The sequence below is a fragment of the Myodes glareolus genome, chromosome 26, assembly GCF_982192425.1.
Source record: "Myodes glareolus chromosome 26, mMyoGla1.1, whole genome shotgun sequence".
In the NCBI taxonomy this organism is placed as follows: domain Eukaryota; kingdom Metazoa; phylum Chordata; class Mammalia; order Rodentia; family Cricetidae; genus Myodes; species Myodes glareolus.
Genome location: NC_142051.1, coordinates 36,917,858 through 36,931,027, shown reverse-complemented (window position 1 = coordinate 36,931,027; position 13,170 = coordinate 36,917,858). Strand labels below are relative to the sequence as shown.

The window sequence follows — 13,170 nt, the reverse complement described above, 5'->3', positions numbered from 1 at the left end:
AGTCAACCTCCTGACTCAGACATTTGTCTTTTGATGATGAATTTTCTACCTACGTTGACCAGGGTCACCCTGGAAACTCTGGCTCTGTCCAAACAGCCTGTCTTTGTGTGAAAGGATTATTTATTTTAGAGATGAAAAGAAAATTAGTCCTAGAAAACGGATGAAGAGTCTGACCGGGGTAGTAGGGCAGAGAGGCAGAACACAGTTTGGAGCCCTTCCTCTTATTGTAGACATTTTCCTGCCTCAGACAATCAAAGCTAAAAGGACAGGCAGATTCAGAAGGAAACAATTTTCCATATACTAACCGTGGAGAAAAGTACTAGGAGAAATTTAAGCAAAGAATATTCTAGGCTGTGTCTCAGAGACGGCACTCTGATAAGCTTGTGACTGGGGAGCTGATTGAGAGAGCACTACAAAGACGAGGACGAGTCAAGAGAGCTGAGTTCTTCTTGAAAGCAGGCATGAGAGGGCAACGTGCTCTTCGTGAGAGAAATGTATAATCTGTATCTCGCTCCGAAATCTCCCGAGTGTGAGATAGTGGGAGCTCTCTGACCTATTGCGAGATTAATGCCGCACTCCGTTTATCAGTAAGCATAGGAAGCATGGGGAACATCTGAGGCCTCTGAAAAGGATGAAGTCACGTGGCGACATCTGAGGCCATCGAAAAGGATGCGTAGCTTGAATTCTAAGACATCTGCTCCTTAGAAATGTTGGCAGAGAGAGCAGAGGACTTAAATGTTGGGGAGTGGCATTTTACAAAGGCTGCCTGGGCTCCCCTGACAGCCTCCCGTACAGATGGGCTGCTAACCTGCATAATAATAGAAAAGAAAACTCATTTTTGCTAGTAAATTGAGATGGAAAATGCCAACAAATATCCTCTGAAAATCAGAAAGGTTGTTCATCTTTACACGTTCATCCATTAAAACCTTATAGATGAGCTAAATAAGAAAATGAAGAGCCATGTAAATATTATTCTATGTGAATTAAAGATGTTTTATTGTTGGATGACTGGTTACAGATTCCTGGCCAAATTACTTGAGGAAACAAACGATCTCCTATACTAAAGCAAAGATCCTGCAGGCTTTCAGAGAAGAAAAGCAAGGAAGGGGCTCAGACTGACACAGCCTCAATCAGGAGAGCAGCAGGGAGGGCCAGACGCAGCCTCACCAGCTGGCTCTGAGGACAGCCTTGTAGAAAAGACAGCTGGAGGATGGGGAGCCCAGGAAGAAAAAGCGACTGAGACACTAGGTGATCAGTTTGAGCTCTTTAGTCAAAAATCTCTGGACGAACACCTGACAATTCGGATGCAGTAAGTGGGAAACAGTGAAGGATTAAAAAAAAAATTAGTCACAAGAAACCAAACATACCAGAAAAGAAGCAGCCGAAGGTCTTCCTGCCCCAGCTGTTAGCACTTTTTACAGGATCATAAAAATAAAAACACTAGGTATGGTTTCCAATACACGCTGTGATGTGTCGGCATTCAGAAGGGAAGGAGGAGGCAGAAATGGGGAAGAAGGGAGCGGTAAATTTGCCAAACCATAAAATATCCAAACAGAAAATCAATAGCATCTAAAATTGACACAAGAAAACAAAAATGATGGCTGCCTGCTGCTAGCAGCATTGGGGAGCTATTCTGCATTTCCTGCTTCTAAGCTAGGCATGAGATCACTGGCACCGACAGTATGAGACTTACTGGACCAGCAAAACGTTAGTGCATGATAAAAATGTGAGGGACAATGTATGGTCTGCCCCCTTTCTTCCCTACAGGATGTATGTTGGGCCAGAGCTGAGGAGGTTGTGTGTTTGGCCAATGTTTGTCTTCGAACCAATGGGGACCTGAGTTTGAGCCCCAGAACTCATGGTAAAAATAAAAATGTACGAGCCAATCATGGCGGTCCACGCTTGCAATCCCAGTGCTTGGGAGGTGGAAACAGACAATCCCCAGGGCTCATTGGCCAGCCAGTTTAGCCTGGTTGGTGAGCTCCAGTGTCGGTGAAGCCTCTTGTCATGAGAAACAAGGTGGACAGCAGCTTGAAGAATGGCAGTTGAGAGCAACCTGTGGCTTCCACATGCATACACATACTCCCACATACGCGAGTGCATGTGAATACTCATATATGCAAGAGTTGGACCATATCTGGTAACATAAGTAAAGGAAATGGAAGGTCAGACAACTGCGAAGCTCAAGATTAGTTAGTAACATAGTCCTGCTCAAACACAGTAAACAGTATGTAACTTAAATAATGATGTGGGATGAGATCCATCCCACAGTGGCAAGTTCATTTGGCTGTCACTTAGCAATCTACTTACTTCCATGTCTGTATCAACTGCTTTCTCTTCAGGTTCTACGGATTCATATATATTTTCATTCGAAGCAACTTCTGGAACTGACGGTAATGATAGCTCCGCTATTTGTGCAAGATTAGACAGTTTCTCATGAATTGCGATGACTCTAAAAATAGCAAACACACACATATATATTCATTTTATTTGAAAAGTCAAGAGGGATGTTGATTTTAGAATCAATAAGATTTATTAATTCAGCCTTTACTTATTTAGAAGTTAAGTGTCTGAATTCCCCAAATATCATCGATTCAATCATTTCTTCATTCAACAAACACAAACAAAGAAACACACGTGTGACGTTTATATCTATTTATGCACTTGGGTTGATATGCACTACAATAGGGTAAAGGCAGAATGACAGGAAGACATCCCTCTGAATTATTCTGAATATGAAAATAAATATACGAGCAAGGAAACTCCAGTCAGTCAACAGAAGAGTCACTCTCACATAGACGTGAATGACATGGAATGGCTGTCCAGTTGACTCAAGGTAAAAGCTATGACAAATTAGCAAGAATTTGGAAGGCCAGTAAATGGCTGCACACTCCAGAGGTGTGTGTGTGTGTGTGTGTGTGTGTGTGTGTGTGTGTGTGTGTGTGTGAACAAGAGCCAAAGAGGAGGCAGGAGCATTGGTGATGATGCTACAGAAGGACAATTTCAAGGGTTTAAGGTCAGTGAAGGTGAAGACGAGATCCTCTGAGGGCAGTGTAGACCAGCAGAGTGGAGATCAAGGGCTTGTAGTCAGAAGAAGCTAGGCGAGACCACCTGCATGGCTCTAAGTGACTCCGCCCTATAGGAACAGAATGCGTGTGCACATCTTCACGCAGGGCAGGAGGCACATTATTGTGCAAAATGAAGTGATCCAAAGAGCAGAATGGGAGACGAGTATACCCCAAACTTCACCTTCCCAGTCTTCCATGCTATCTCTACTCTCAACATGGAGTACAATTTGATTTTCTCATTGGTAGTACATACACACGCACACATACATATGATAATCTTCATATATAGTGTCTATATTTTTCGGCCAAAGGGTAACAATTAAAACGTAAAGATTTGTCATTACGTTTACTTAGACCACTTGCCCGGTAAGAAGAGAGTACTATCCAGTCATACTGGGAAAGCTATTGTACTGGAGAGAGAGACTGGAGCCAGGACTTGGTGAGTCACACTTAGCTCCTTCACAGGGAACCTGACCAGTGTCTTGGTCCTTCCTCTTTCCCTAGACCAGCCTGCAAGTCAGTTAGCATCCTACCCTGAGATTCCTCTACGGCCTGGCTGGCCTAATACAATTCATTTCATGCCATTCACAGCGCATTTTTAAAGATGAAATAATGTATCTGCACATGTTTAACTTTAAAACATAAAGGGAAGAAAGCATCCTAAGCCCCATTCTTCATTAGAATACTCAGAGAAAGGCTTCTCACGTCATTTCAAAAGCCACATAGACCTGAGGGCACATCCCTGTCGTAGAGTGCTTGCCCCACATGTTCAAAGCCTTGTACTTAACCCTCAGCACCTCCAATGAGTGGTACCCTAAGAACCATACTTAGGGTTGTAATAAGAATAAACTAGCCCTTGACAATGGGTCGCAGGTTGCTCCTGATTGTCTTGAACCTGAAGATGGCAATGCCTTCTTCAGAGTAAATGCTCAGAATACGTCACTCTCTTAAGAGTGACCCAGTGCCCAGCAAACTGTGCTGGGCTTTGCGCACTCCTACCCTGTTGCTCAGTCAAGAGGGTTTGACGTCTCCCTAGGTTTTCACCTTGCTTAAATGAAAAACAGCAATATTAGGTGATGCTGAACGGCTTCATTAGGTTCAGTCCTCCTGACTGTGCCTGCCCAACGGTTTGACCTCTTCCTTCTCCAGCCAGCCCTTGCTTCCCTCTTGCTCACTCTTCACCTCTCTGTCCCCAAGGCCAATGTCCGGTCCAGCTTTTGGACTTCCTGCCTTGAGCTCACAGGCAAGTATCTACCACTCTCCCTAAGCCCCGAGAGCTCCTCAAGGTCCTGTTGTCCCTAAGGCCTGGGCTCTCCTAGTCTGCCAGGGCTGGAGGACAGGACCCAGTGGGAAGCAGAGACACAGATTAAGATGAAAGATGATGACATGCAGGGAGAGTGACCAGAGAACCTGATTCTGGTCACCAAGGTGTAACGGCCACCGAGAACTAACCGGAACTTTGATTTGCAGATTTCCAAGAACACAGTTTTTCTCTGTGGCTGTAAGAGAAACAATTAGAACACATCTTTCCCTGGGAGATGAGGAGGTGAATGAGGACAGGCGAGTTCTCTCTGTCCATTTTCTCTGCTGCAGTCACTCTTGCCTTGTCTTCAGTGAGTGGACAAATGGTGACACTGAACAGAGCACCACCCAGCCCGAGCGAGACAAACTGTCCTGGGTCAGGGACGAGGCCATCCCAGAGACGACTCAGTGACAAGGGCTCGTCTCTGTCTGAGTGGCTTACTGGTGATCACAAACCTGGCCACTTTACAAGAATTTTAATTGTAAATTAAATTTAATTTCATCAGAATTTTAAAAGAAACCTCTCGTTGGTGCCTTTCTGCTCTGCAGGTTTTATCTTTGCGTTCGTCTTGTGGTTCTGGAAAATGAAAATTGAACACCTGGAGTGTTTCAGGATTTATAAGGAAAATGCAAAATGCCCGGATTCTGTGGCTTCGGATGCTGGTATATGGTCTGGGCTTAGGTTCCCCAACATTTCGATTTAAAGGTGAAAAAAAAGCGGGGCAGGAGGAATATCGACTAAACAATTGGAGGTCTGTCAACTTTGGAGACAGCTCTTGTTTTGTTCTCTTTCATGAGAAGGCAAAGAAGTCCCGAGATCAGAGAACCATGGAGCATGAACAGGGCTCTCCGGGGAGACAGACAGGCAGAGTGTGACACCGTCCGCACAGCTTTCACCAGATGCCTGGTGGGGCGGGGAGCTCAGGACACACCTGAGCTGTCAGCCTCCCAAGGCCTGTTCACCCATTGTCAGGCTTGAGGCTAACAACCACCAGGAAGCTAGGCATGGAGAGGCTATCACCCCCCTCTTACAGGAAATGGAGGCTGAAGGTGTCAGGGTAGTAGGCGATTGAGTTGAAGATGAGCTAGCAAAGTGAAAACATTTCTTTTAAACCCAAAACGGGATTCGGTAAAAAAGATAAGAAAACAGAAAATAAGTAAACAAAATTTAACAACGACAACAAAATAATTAAAGATCTTTCTTGATTGAAGAAACGAGATGACTAGACCTGGCTAAACAGTTTAATTTGGGGGACAATATAAAACGTGGTTTGTTACAGAAGAAAAGGAGACAAAGGAGATTTTGGATTTAATTTGCAACATCATAGCAAACCAACGGCCACCCCCACACCCCATTTTTAAACCTAAATTAACTGGATTGCTTGGGGGATACTTAGTTTCCTGAGTTATTTCTAGCTCCCAATCCTCCGTCCAGCACACAGCTCTGAAGGAGCTGCTCTGTCTGTGGGCTGTCCCTTGCTCTGTTGACTGTCGCCACTGCTACGTAAAAGCTTTCTAATTTCACACGGTGTCACTCTGCAGTTTTTGATGTCATTTCCCGAGTGACTGGCGTCTCTCTGAGAAAGCCCTTGCTGCCGCCTCCACACAGAAGCGCTTCTGCTGGTCTCCTATGACAAGTCTGCCGTTCATCAGTTCCAATTTCTTAGCCAGGATAAGAGATGTGTGTGGACCTAGCTTCATTCTTCTTCATGCACGTATCGAACTTTCCCCGGACTATTTGCCGAAGGCTGCCTTTTCGCTAATACATGCTTTTGGCATCTCTGCCAAAACTCAGGTGATTGCAGCTGCTTTGGCTTAATTCTGCGTCCTCTCTTCTATTCCACGGATTCTCACGTCTGTCTGTGCTGATACCCATGCTGTGGCTATCATGGCTCTATGATATGGCTTGAAATCTAGTATTGTGACAACCTCTAGCATTGATCTTCTGCTAAAAGTGCTTATCAGTTCAAGGTTCTCCTCAAGTCTTTAGGGTCTCCTCTGCACAAGATCATATTGTTTGCAGACAGGGTAATCTGGCTTATCTTCCTATTGGCCTCCCCTTTGTTTCCTGCTCTTGTCTTATTGCTGTGGTTCAGAGACCAATGCGCATCCTGGCCTTGTTGATTTTGGTGGGAATTGCATCGAATGGTTTTTCCCATTTTGTATAGTATCGGCTGTAAGCGTGTAGAATATAGCCTTTGTTATGTTGACGCATGTTCCTTCTATCCAAGCTTCTTCCAAGGTTTTATTATGAACACATACTGGACAGCGAAATGGCAGGTACCAAAAGAGTTTGCTTGTGAGTCTGCAAAGGAGGTTTAATCAGGCAGTCTGCGCAATGGGGAGCTCCACATGCCACACCTGGGTGACAGACACGCATTGACTGAGCGGGCAAACCTTTGCCCTTTCCGACGAGGCATCACTTCAGGGGATGTGGCAAAGGCAAGTGTATACTCTGGGCTGCTCATCAATCACATGACAGGACCTCTCCCGTGTCCCTGAATGCTCTAAGAAGGGACCCCACACAGGCCTGGATCCTCCTCAGGGTCCCCACCGTGCTGTCTTTCATGAGAGTTAATAACTCCCTGAAGAATCTATTACTTCAAAGAAGAATCTGTCTTGGTATCCGTCTCGAACCCATAAACCTGAGACCTTACAAAAAGCGCAGTACCAATGTTCTGACACTAGGCCCTGAGCCCCTCTACAGCTGTGCTCATTCAGATTGGCAGCAAAGCACCACCCAGCCGAGGTCAAGCTTCCTAAATGGACCCTAAGCTTTCCCTCTCTGTCTTCCGGAAATTTCTTTCTTTACTATTCGGACTGATTTCTTAGCCATCACCATCCCCAGATGGCTTCCTGACAATGGTGTCTACTTGCCTGTTCAGTGGAACCCAGGAGGTGCCAACACACAGGCTGTTTCCAGTAGGCACTTTAACATCAAAAATCTTCAGGGGCTTCAAGTTATATGCATACAATAATAAAACCTAAAGAAAAATACGAGCACACAAGAACAGGCGTCAAAACTATCCCTGGAAATCCCATCACTCTTCCTTATTGAGAAGGTCACCGTATTTTAAAGAGTGTCTTTGTAGAAAATCATTGAGTTTTTTCCTCTGTCAATTCACTTTGAAGAGGAATGTAAGCTGTACAAGGCTAATTGGCTCATTTGATAATGGTAACACATTCTTGGAATCCCGGACTGTGGGAAGCAGAGGCACAGGAATTCAGAGCTCAAGCCATCCTAGACTACATATGAGTTCAAAACTACAACACACTGCCTAGAAAAAAATGTACAAATATAATTACATGAAAATACATGCTATTTGGAGTAAGTAGCGATTTGCACTGCAGTTAAATTTAAGTTTCAGTCTTTGCAGGTTCTCTGCAACAAGCACGGTTACCTGGTGGGTACACAATGTTTCCTGTTCCTTCTCAATAGGTGCACCTTCCCTGACAGTTGGGTTACCCACTCCCATACACCCATTTACGATGCTCTCCTCCTCCTCGCTTCTCCATTTATTTCAACCCCACACAGCGTCATAAACCTCTTTAAGACGAGGAGGTGACTTGTGCCCCAGTAATTTCCCTGCTGCGTGGATTTGGATAATTCTTAGTGTCCGCGCCATGCAATGTTACCTCTATGAACAGCTGCAGACTCACAGATTGTGAGAGTCACAGACTCTCCCTTCACTTTCGAGGTTAGAAAGCAGAAGCCCAGACTAGCCAGGCCCATGCACGGACCTCCACTTCCATGCAAGTCAAAGTGGAGACGGGAGGGTTAGCTTTAAGCTGTAGCTTCGCAAAGACGAAAAGGAAAGGGAGTAAAAGAGATGGGGTTTGGCAGCATTTTGAAGAACAGAAAGCATTCGGGAGATTCAGAAGAAGGGGGTGTGTGTGCCCTGAGTGTCTTCACAGAGTTTGCCAGCATCAGGCATAACCTAGAATGGGGAAAGCTCCAGCCTTAGAGGGCCAGGCCGCTGAGATGGCGAGAGCAGATGGGACTGCAAACCAAAGCGCGCCAACAGCTCTCACCGGGTCCCTTCCTTGCCCAAGTGGGGCAATTCTGCATTTCCTGAGACACTATTCCTGGGTGACCCCTCTCCCCAACTCTGCGCTCTGCAAAAGTTAAATCAGACCTTCTGTATTTGTGGCTTTAGTTCTGGAGGCCAGGTGCTGGGGGAAATATCAGAATTACTGCATTATGAATGTGAGATATCTATGCACTCGGCTGCAGCAGGCTGAAATGTATTCGCGTATTCTCTCTGGGATCGTTGACCAGTTAAAGAGAAAAGACTCACGGACACTGGCATTTCAGCACCCACCAGTGGACTGCTGGCTCTCCCTCCAGTTATCCTATTAGGAAGCCTATACATCAATAAGCCTGGCACCGTGTGTTTTCAGTGCTTCTCCAAACCAAAACTGTACTGATATTTCATTTGTATTTTAATAAATAAAGCTTGCCTGAAGCTCAGAGAATAAAAGCCACACTGGTCAGCCTTACAGACCAGGTGACACAGACCTTTAATCCCAGTAGTGACACAGTTTGCCACAGAGCCAGGCGGTAGTGGTGGACGCCTTTAATCCCAGCGCTAGAGAGGAATATAAAACGGGAGGAGACAGCTCGCAGACACAGTCTCATTCTGAGATTCCTGGACGCAGGGTTTCCAACTGAGGTTGAAGTAAGAGCCAGTGGCTGGCTTTTTTGCTTTCCTGACCTTCAAGTTGAACCCCAGTTTTTGTCTCTGGGTTTTTATTAATAGTGCAATAAAACTTACAGAAGAAAGGCCCTCAAAGGATCAGACATAAGATGGAACAGCAGAAACTACCAGTGACCTGCAGAGGGAGAGGCAACAGGCCCGTGGAAAGGGGCGACGCGAATGAGGAACACAGGGTAGGGACAAAAGAACATTGTCATCGCCAAATAAGCTGTGAACTATTTGAAGCATAAAGATGAATCTGTCACCCCCCAAAAGTCAATCCTAAATTCAAATCATAGAGAATGAGGAGAAAAGGAGAAGAAAAGTCAACTTTGAACCTCTGAGGTGCACTATCTGAATAACAGACATTCAAGAATATACAGAGATAGCCAGAGGAAAGACCCTGATACAGATGAAATCTCTGGGGATGGAAAATGTGATGTTCCAAGCTGAAAGGAGTGCCGTCAATATCCAGCGGAATGGGTGGGAGAAGATACCAAGGCACCGTGTAAAGTTTCATCATGCATGGGACTGAAGAAAGATCCCAGAGCATCCAGGATCACAGAAAAGGCTCAGAAGCTCGTTGGGTATACATCCAAAGGCAAGACAACCAGTCAATCAAGGCAACAGCTGCACTCTGGTGTGAGTGTAGCACCGTCCTCGGCAGCTAAGATGTGGAATCAACCGTGAATGAGGAGATAAAACACATTCAAAATAGGACATCATGAGGACTTTAGAATGAAAATACCGAAGTGTGGGATGGGAGTGAACCTAGAAGACAGAACGCGAAGTAAGACAAGCCAGATGCAGAAACACAAACACCGCGTGGCCTCACTCATGTGGAATAAAGCAGAGAGCTCATAGAAGGCGACAGTAAGTGGTGTTGATCTGGAGTTCTCAAACGTTAGCTGAAAAGTACACAGACGGGAGGACACTGTGTGTGTGTGTGTGTGTGTGTGTGTGTGTGTGTGTGTCTGTCTGTCTGTCTGTCTGTCTGTCTGTCTGTCTGTGGAAGGGAGAGGTACATGCATTCGTACATGTTCATGTGTATATTGGTGTGCAGATGTTTGTGCATGCATGTATACATGCGTGTGGAAGCCAGAGGCTGACATTGGCTGTCTTCCTCAGTTGTTAGTCACCTCGTGTTTTGAGATAGTCTGTCACCGACCTTACGTCTTGCCAGCTGGACTAGCTCAGACATCCTCCCGTGTAGGTGCTCGTCATCACACTGGGATTTTGTTTCTTAGGTGGGTGCTCAGGTCTTCATGTGTACACAACAAACAAAACACTTTGCCAATGGCACCGTCTCTCTAGACCCATTGTTTTTTTAAATTTTAAAATATCAGTGCAAATATAAACAGAACTCCAAATCATTTGTGAATGCATGCTTGACATTATGCATTGACAACGCTGATTAAGTTAAAAAAAATTTCACCACCTTTTTGATTCATTAATCTCTTTTAATGAACAGACAAATACAAATATATATGAATTTATTTAAAAATCATTTAATATATAATTAATATATTCATTTATTAGCAAATATTAATGTATGTTAATAAAGTATTTAACATGTAAGCAAGAGAGTCTAAGTGCGAGTTGACAAAAGTTTCTGAAGCCCCCTGAAGCACACTGTGATAAAAATATCGTAATAACCACTCTGAAAATAGAAATGGATGGGAGGGGAAGAGAGGAGAGCGCAGAGGAGATGGAGTCATTTCTCAATAGCACTGTGAGCTTGCCAGAGATAGCGAAGGAATTCTTGCCATGTGTTAAATTATGTATTTTATGTGAGATGTGGCAAAATATTTTTCATAAAATGATGAAATCTCCCCGAGAGATTTGGCCAAGGCCACACATTGTCTTATGCTGTCTGTTCTTGCTTTGTAAGTGATAACACTTACTTGACTCCAGGAGGATAGTTTAAGATTCTTGAGGTCAGGAATATTATCTTGTACTTTGGAGCAATTTTTTTCATTATCTGTCCAGTTGACATCATCATGTCTCTGAACTTTCCATCATGTCTGCTCGGGGTCAGTGAAGTTCCCCGTAGTGGTTTGGAAGAAAATGGCCCCCCAAAAGAGGGTCACTAATGGGAAATTTGGCCTTGTTGGAGAAAGTGTAATCTTATTGGAGAAAGTGTATCACTCTGGAGGTGGGCATTGAGGTCTCCTATGCTCAAGCTACACCCAGTGAAACAGACTGATTCCTGTTGCCTGCAGATGTAGCTCCTTCTCCACTCTCAGCTCCTTCTCCAGCACCACAAGTGCCTACATGCTGCCTTGTTTCCTCCCATGATGATAATGGACTCAACCTCTGAACTGTAAATGAGCCACTCCAATCAAATGTTTTCCTTTCAAACAGCAGTAGGAACCCTAAGACGTTCCCTAAAGCGTGTGAAGGAAAAGGTTTATATTGGATGCACACTTCAGATTCATGTCGAAGTCTTTCTTCCTATTTGTTCCAGCAGCCTTCTGCAGCTTGCATGCAGGTTCAAAGCTTTTTCCACCTGAGCTTGGTACAGACTGCTGAAGTCAGTGGGTAAATGACAGTGTGAGGTCAGAACATCCCATCATCCCATCCTAAACACACTCGTGGTCACAATGAGCATGGAGCAGTGTGTCTATCCCATATCTCTCCCGCTTAGTGTCTTTGTGATCTTGAGCAAGTTGTTTAAACATAAGTCTCTGCCTCTTTGTTAATAAACTGTAGATACAACAACCCCATTCCTTGTGATAGGCTTATAATACACACAGCAGCTATAGTTAGTATACACCTAGTATACTACTGGCTCACAGTACATACCTACATCTGTAGGAATACTGGGATCCAGTTCAATCAAGACTCCAAATCAAGTGACAACTGAGAGGAAAGTTCTGGGCAATCATATTACTCCTGTAACTCTCCAGGCACTAACTATAGAAAGCCTAGCTCCCACCTTGCTATCCTGCTGGACTGCGCTGGTCTTGAAGACACAGCCTAGGAAGAATATTGTTAAAGCTATAAAGGCTCAAGAAGGAACATGGCTCCACATCTCTTGCCCACAAGCCATGGGGCAAGCATTAGTAATTAATATATTACTAATTAAGTAACTTGAGGGTTCATTTCTGTCCAAAGTTGTTCTCACTAGTCAGATGGAGCCTTTCTGCCCAACGTTCAGTGTTTTGCCTGATCAGACTTCCTGAATACAGTCATGCTTATCTGTCTGCATTTTCTGTGGACTGGAGATACCAGGCCATGGACTGTAAAGTCACATAGAACACAATGGCCTTTGAGGCAATGGAGGAGACCAAATTAGGTCTTAATGCCCGTAAAACGGTTAGTCATCCTTCCATTTGTCCTATTTGGCTTTCTGATGCCATGATAAGTACCATGACTGAAAGAAACTTGGGCTTACCTGGCTTATACTACAAGACCATACTCTATCATTGAGGGAAGCCAGGGCAGGAATGCAAGCTGGGACTTGCGAGGCAGGAACTGATGAAAAGAGGCCTCTGGTTATAAGTCAGCAGTACCCCTTACTGATCTGTCCTCTGCAGCATGCTCAGCCTGCTTACTTATATCCCAGAACCATCTGGCTAAGGGTGGCACCAGTCACAGTGAATTGGGCCCACCCACATTAATCAGTAATCAAAATAAAATACCCCCACAGACTTGCTTCCAGGACAATCTAATGGTGGTAATTCCTCAAAGGACATCCCCTCTTCCCAAATGACTAGCTTTGATCAAGTTGATAATAAACTACCTACCACACCTTTGCCACTCAGCATTCCTGCTGAACGCATACCTTGAAGCTAATCACCTTATAAACGCAAGTCAGACCCCATCGGAACCGCAAAGTGGAACCCTGATTACTAAAAGCCAGGGCAGGAAGATGAGGCAGGATAAAAACCAAGGCTCTCAGGTATAACCTTGAGACAAATCTAAGTAATAAAACCTCTGGCTCTGACTACATGTTTTTATAGCTGAGATATGGTTGTGTGTCTTACTGAAAGCAACAATTCTTCAACCTGAGAGGTTTTTTTTAGATTTATGTCCTTAGTGGCCATTTAGTTTCTATCTCTACAAGATACTGAAATAGTTTGAGAGTTACTTACTTTGTA

At 44.6% G+C, this 13,170-nt stretch overlaps 1 protein-coding gene across 2 annotated transcripts in view; it reads right to left on the bottom strand.

The window, feature by feature from the left end:
* The window catches only part of Cfap54 (cilia and flagella associated protein 54), a 270,869-nt gene that overhangs the window by 26,274 nt on the left and 231,425 nt on the right, over positions 1-13,170 (bottom strand). Inside the window, exons 65-66 of one of the 2 annotated variants that reach the window (XM_087901949.1) lie at positions 7,248-7,354; positions 2,311-2,452 (exon numbers count right to left, since the gene is read on the bottom strand). In XM_087901949.1, coding sequence (XP_087758075.1) covers positions 2,311-2,452; positions 7,248-7,354 — 249 coding nt within the window. The remainder of the gene's footprint in view (positions 1-2,310; positions 2,453-7,247; positions 7,355-13,170) is intronic. The other variant, XR_015736721.1, reaches the window with a different exon arrangement.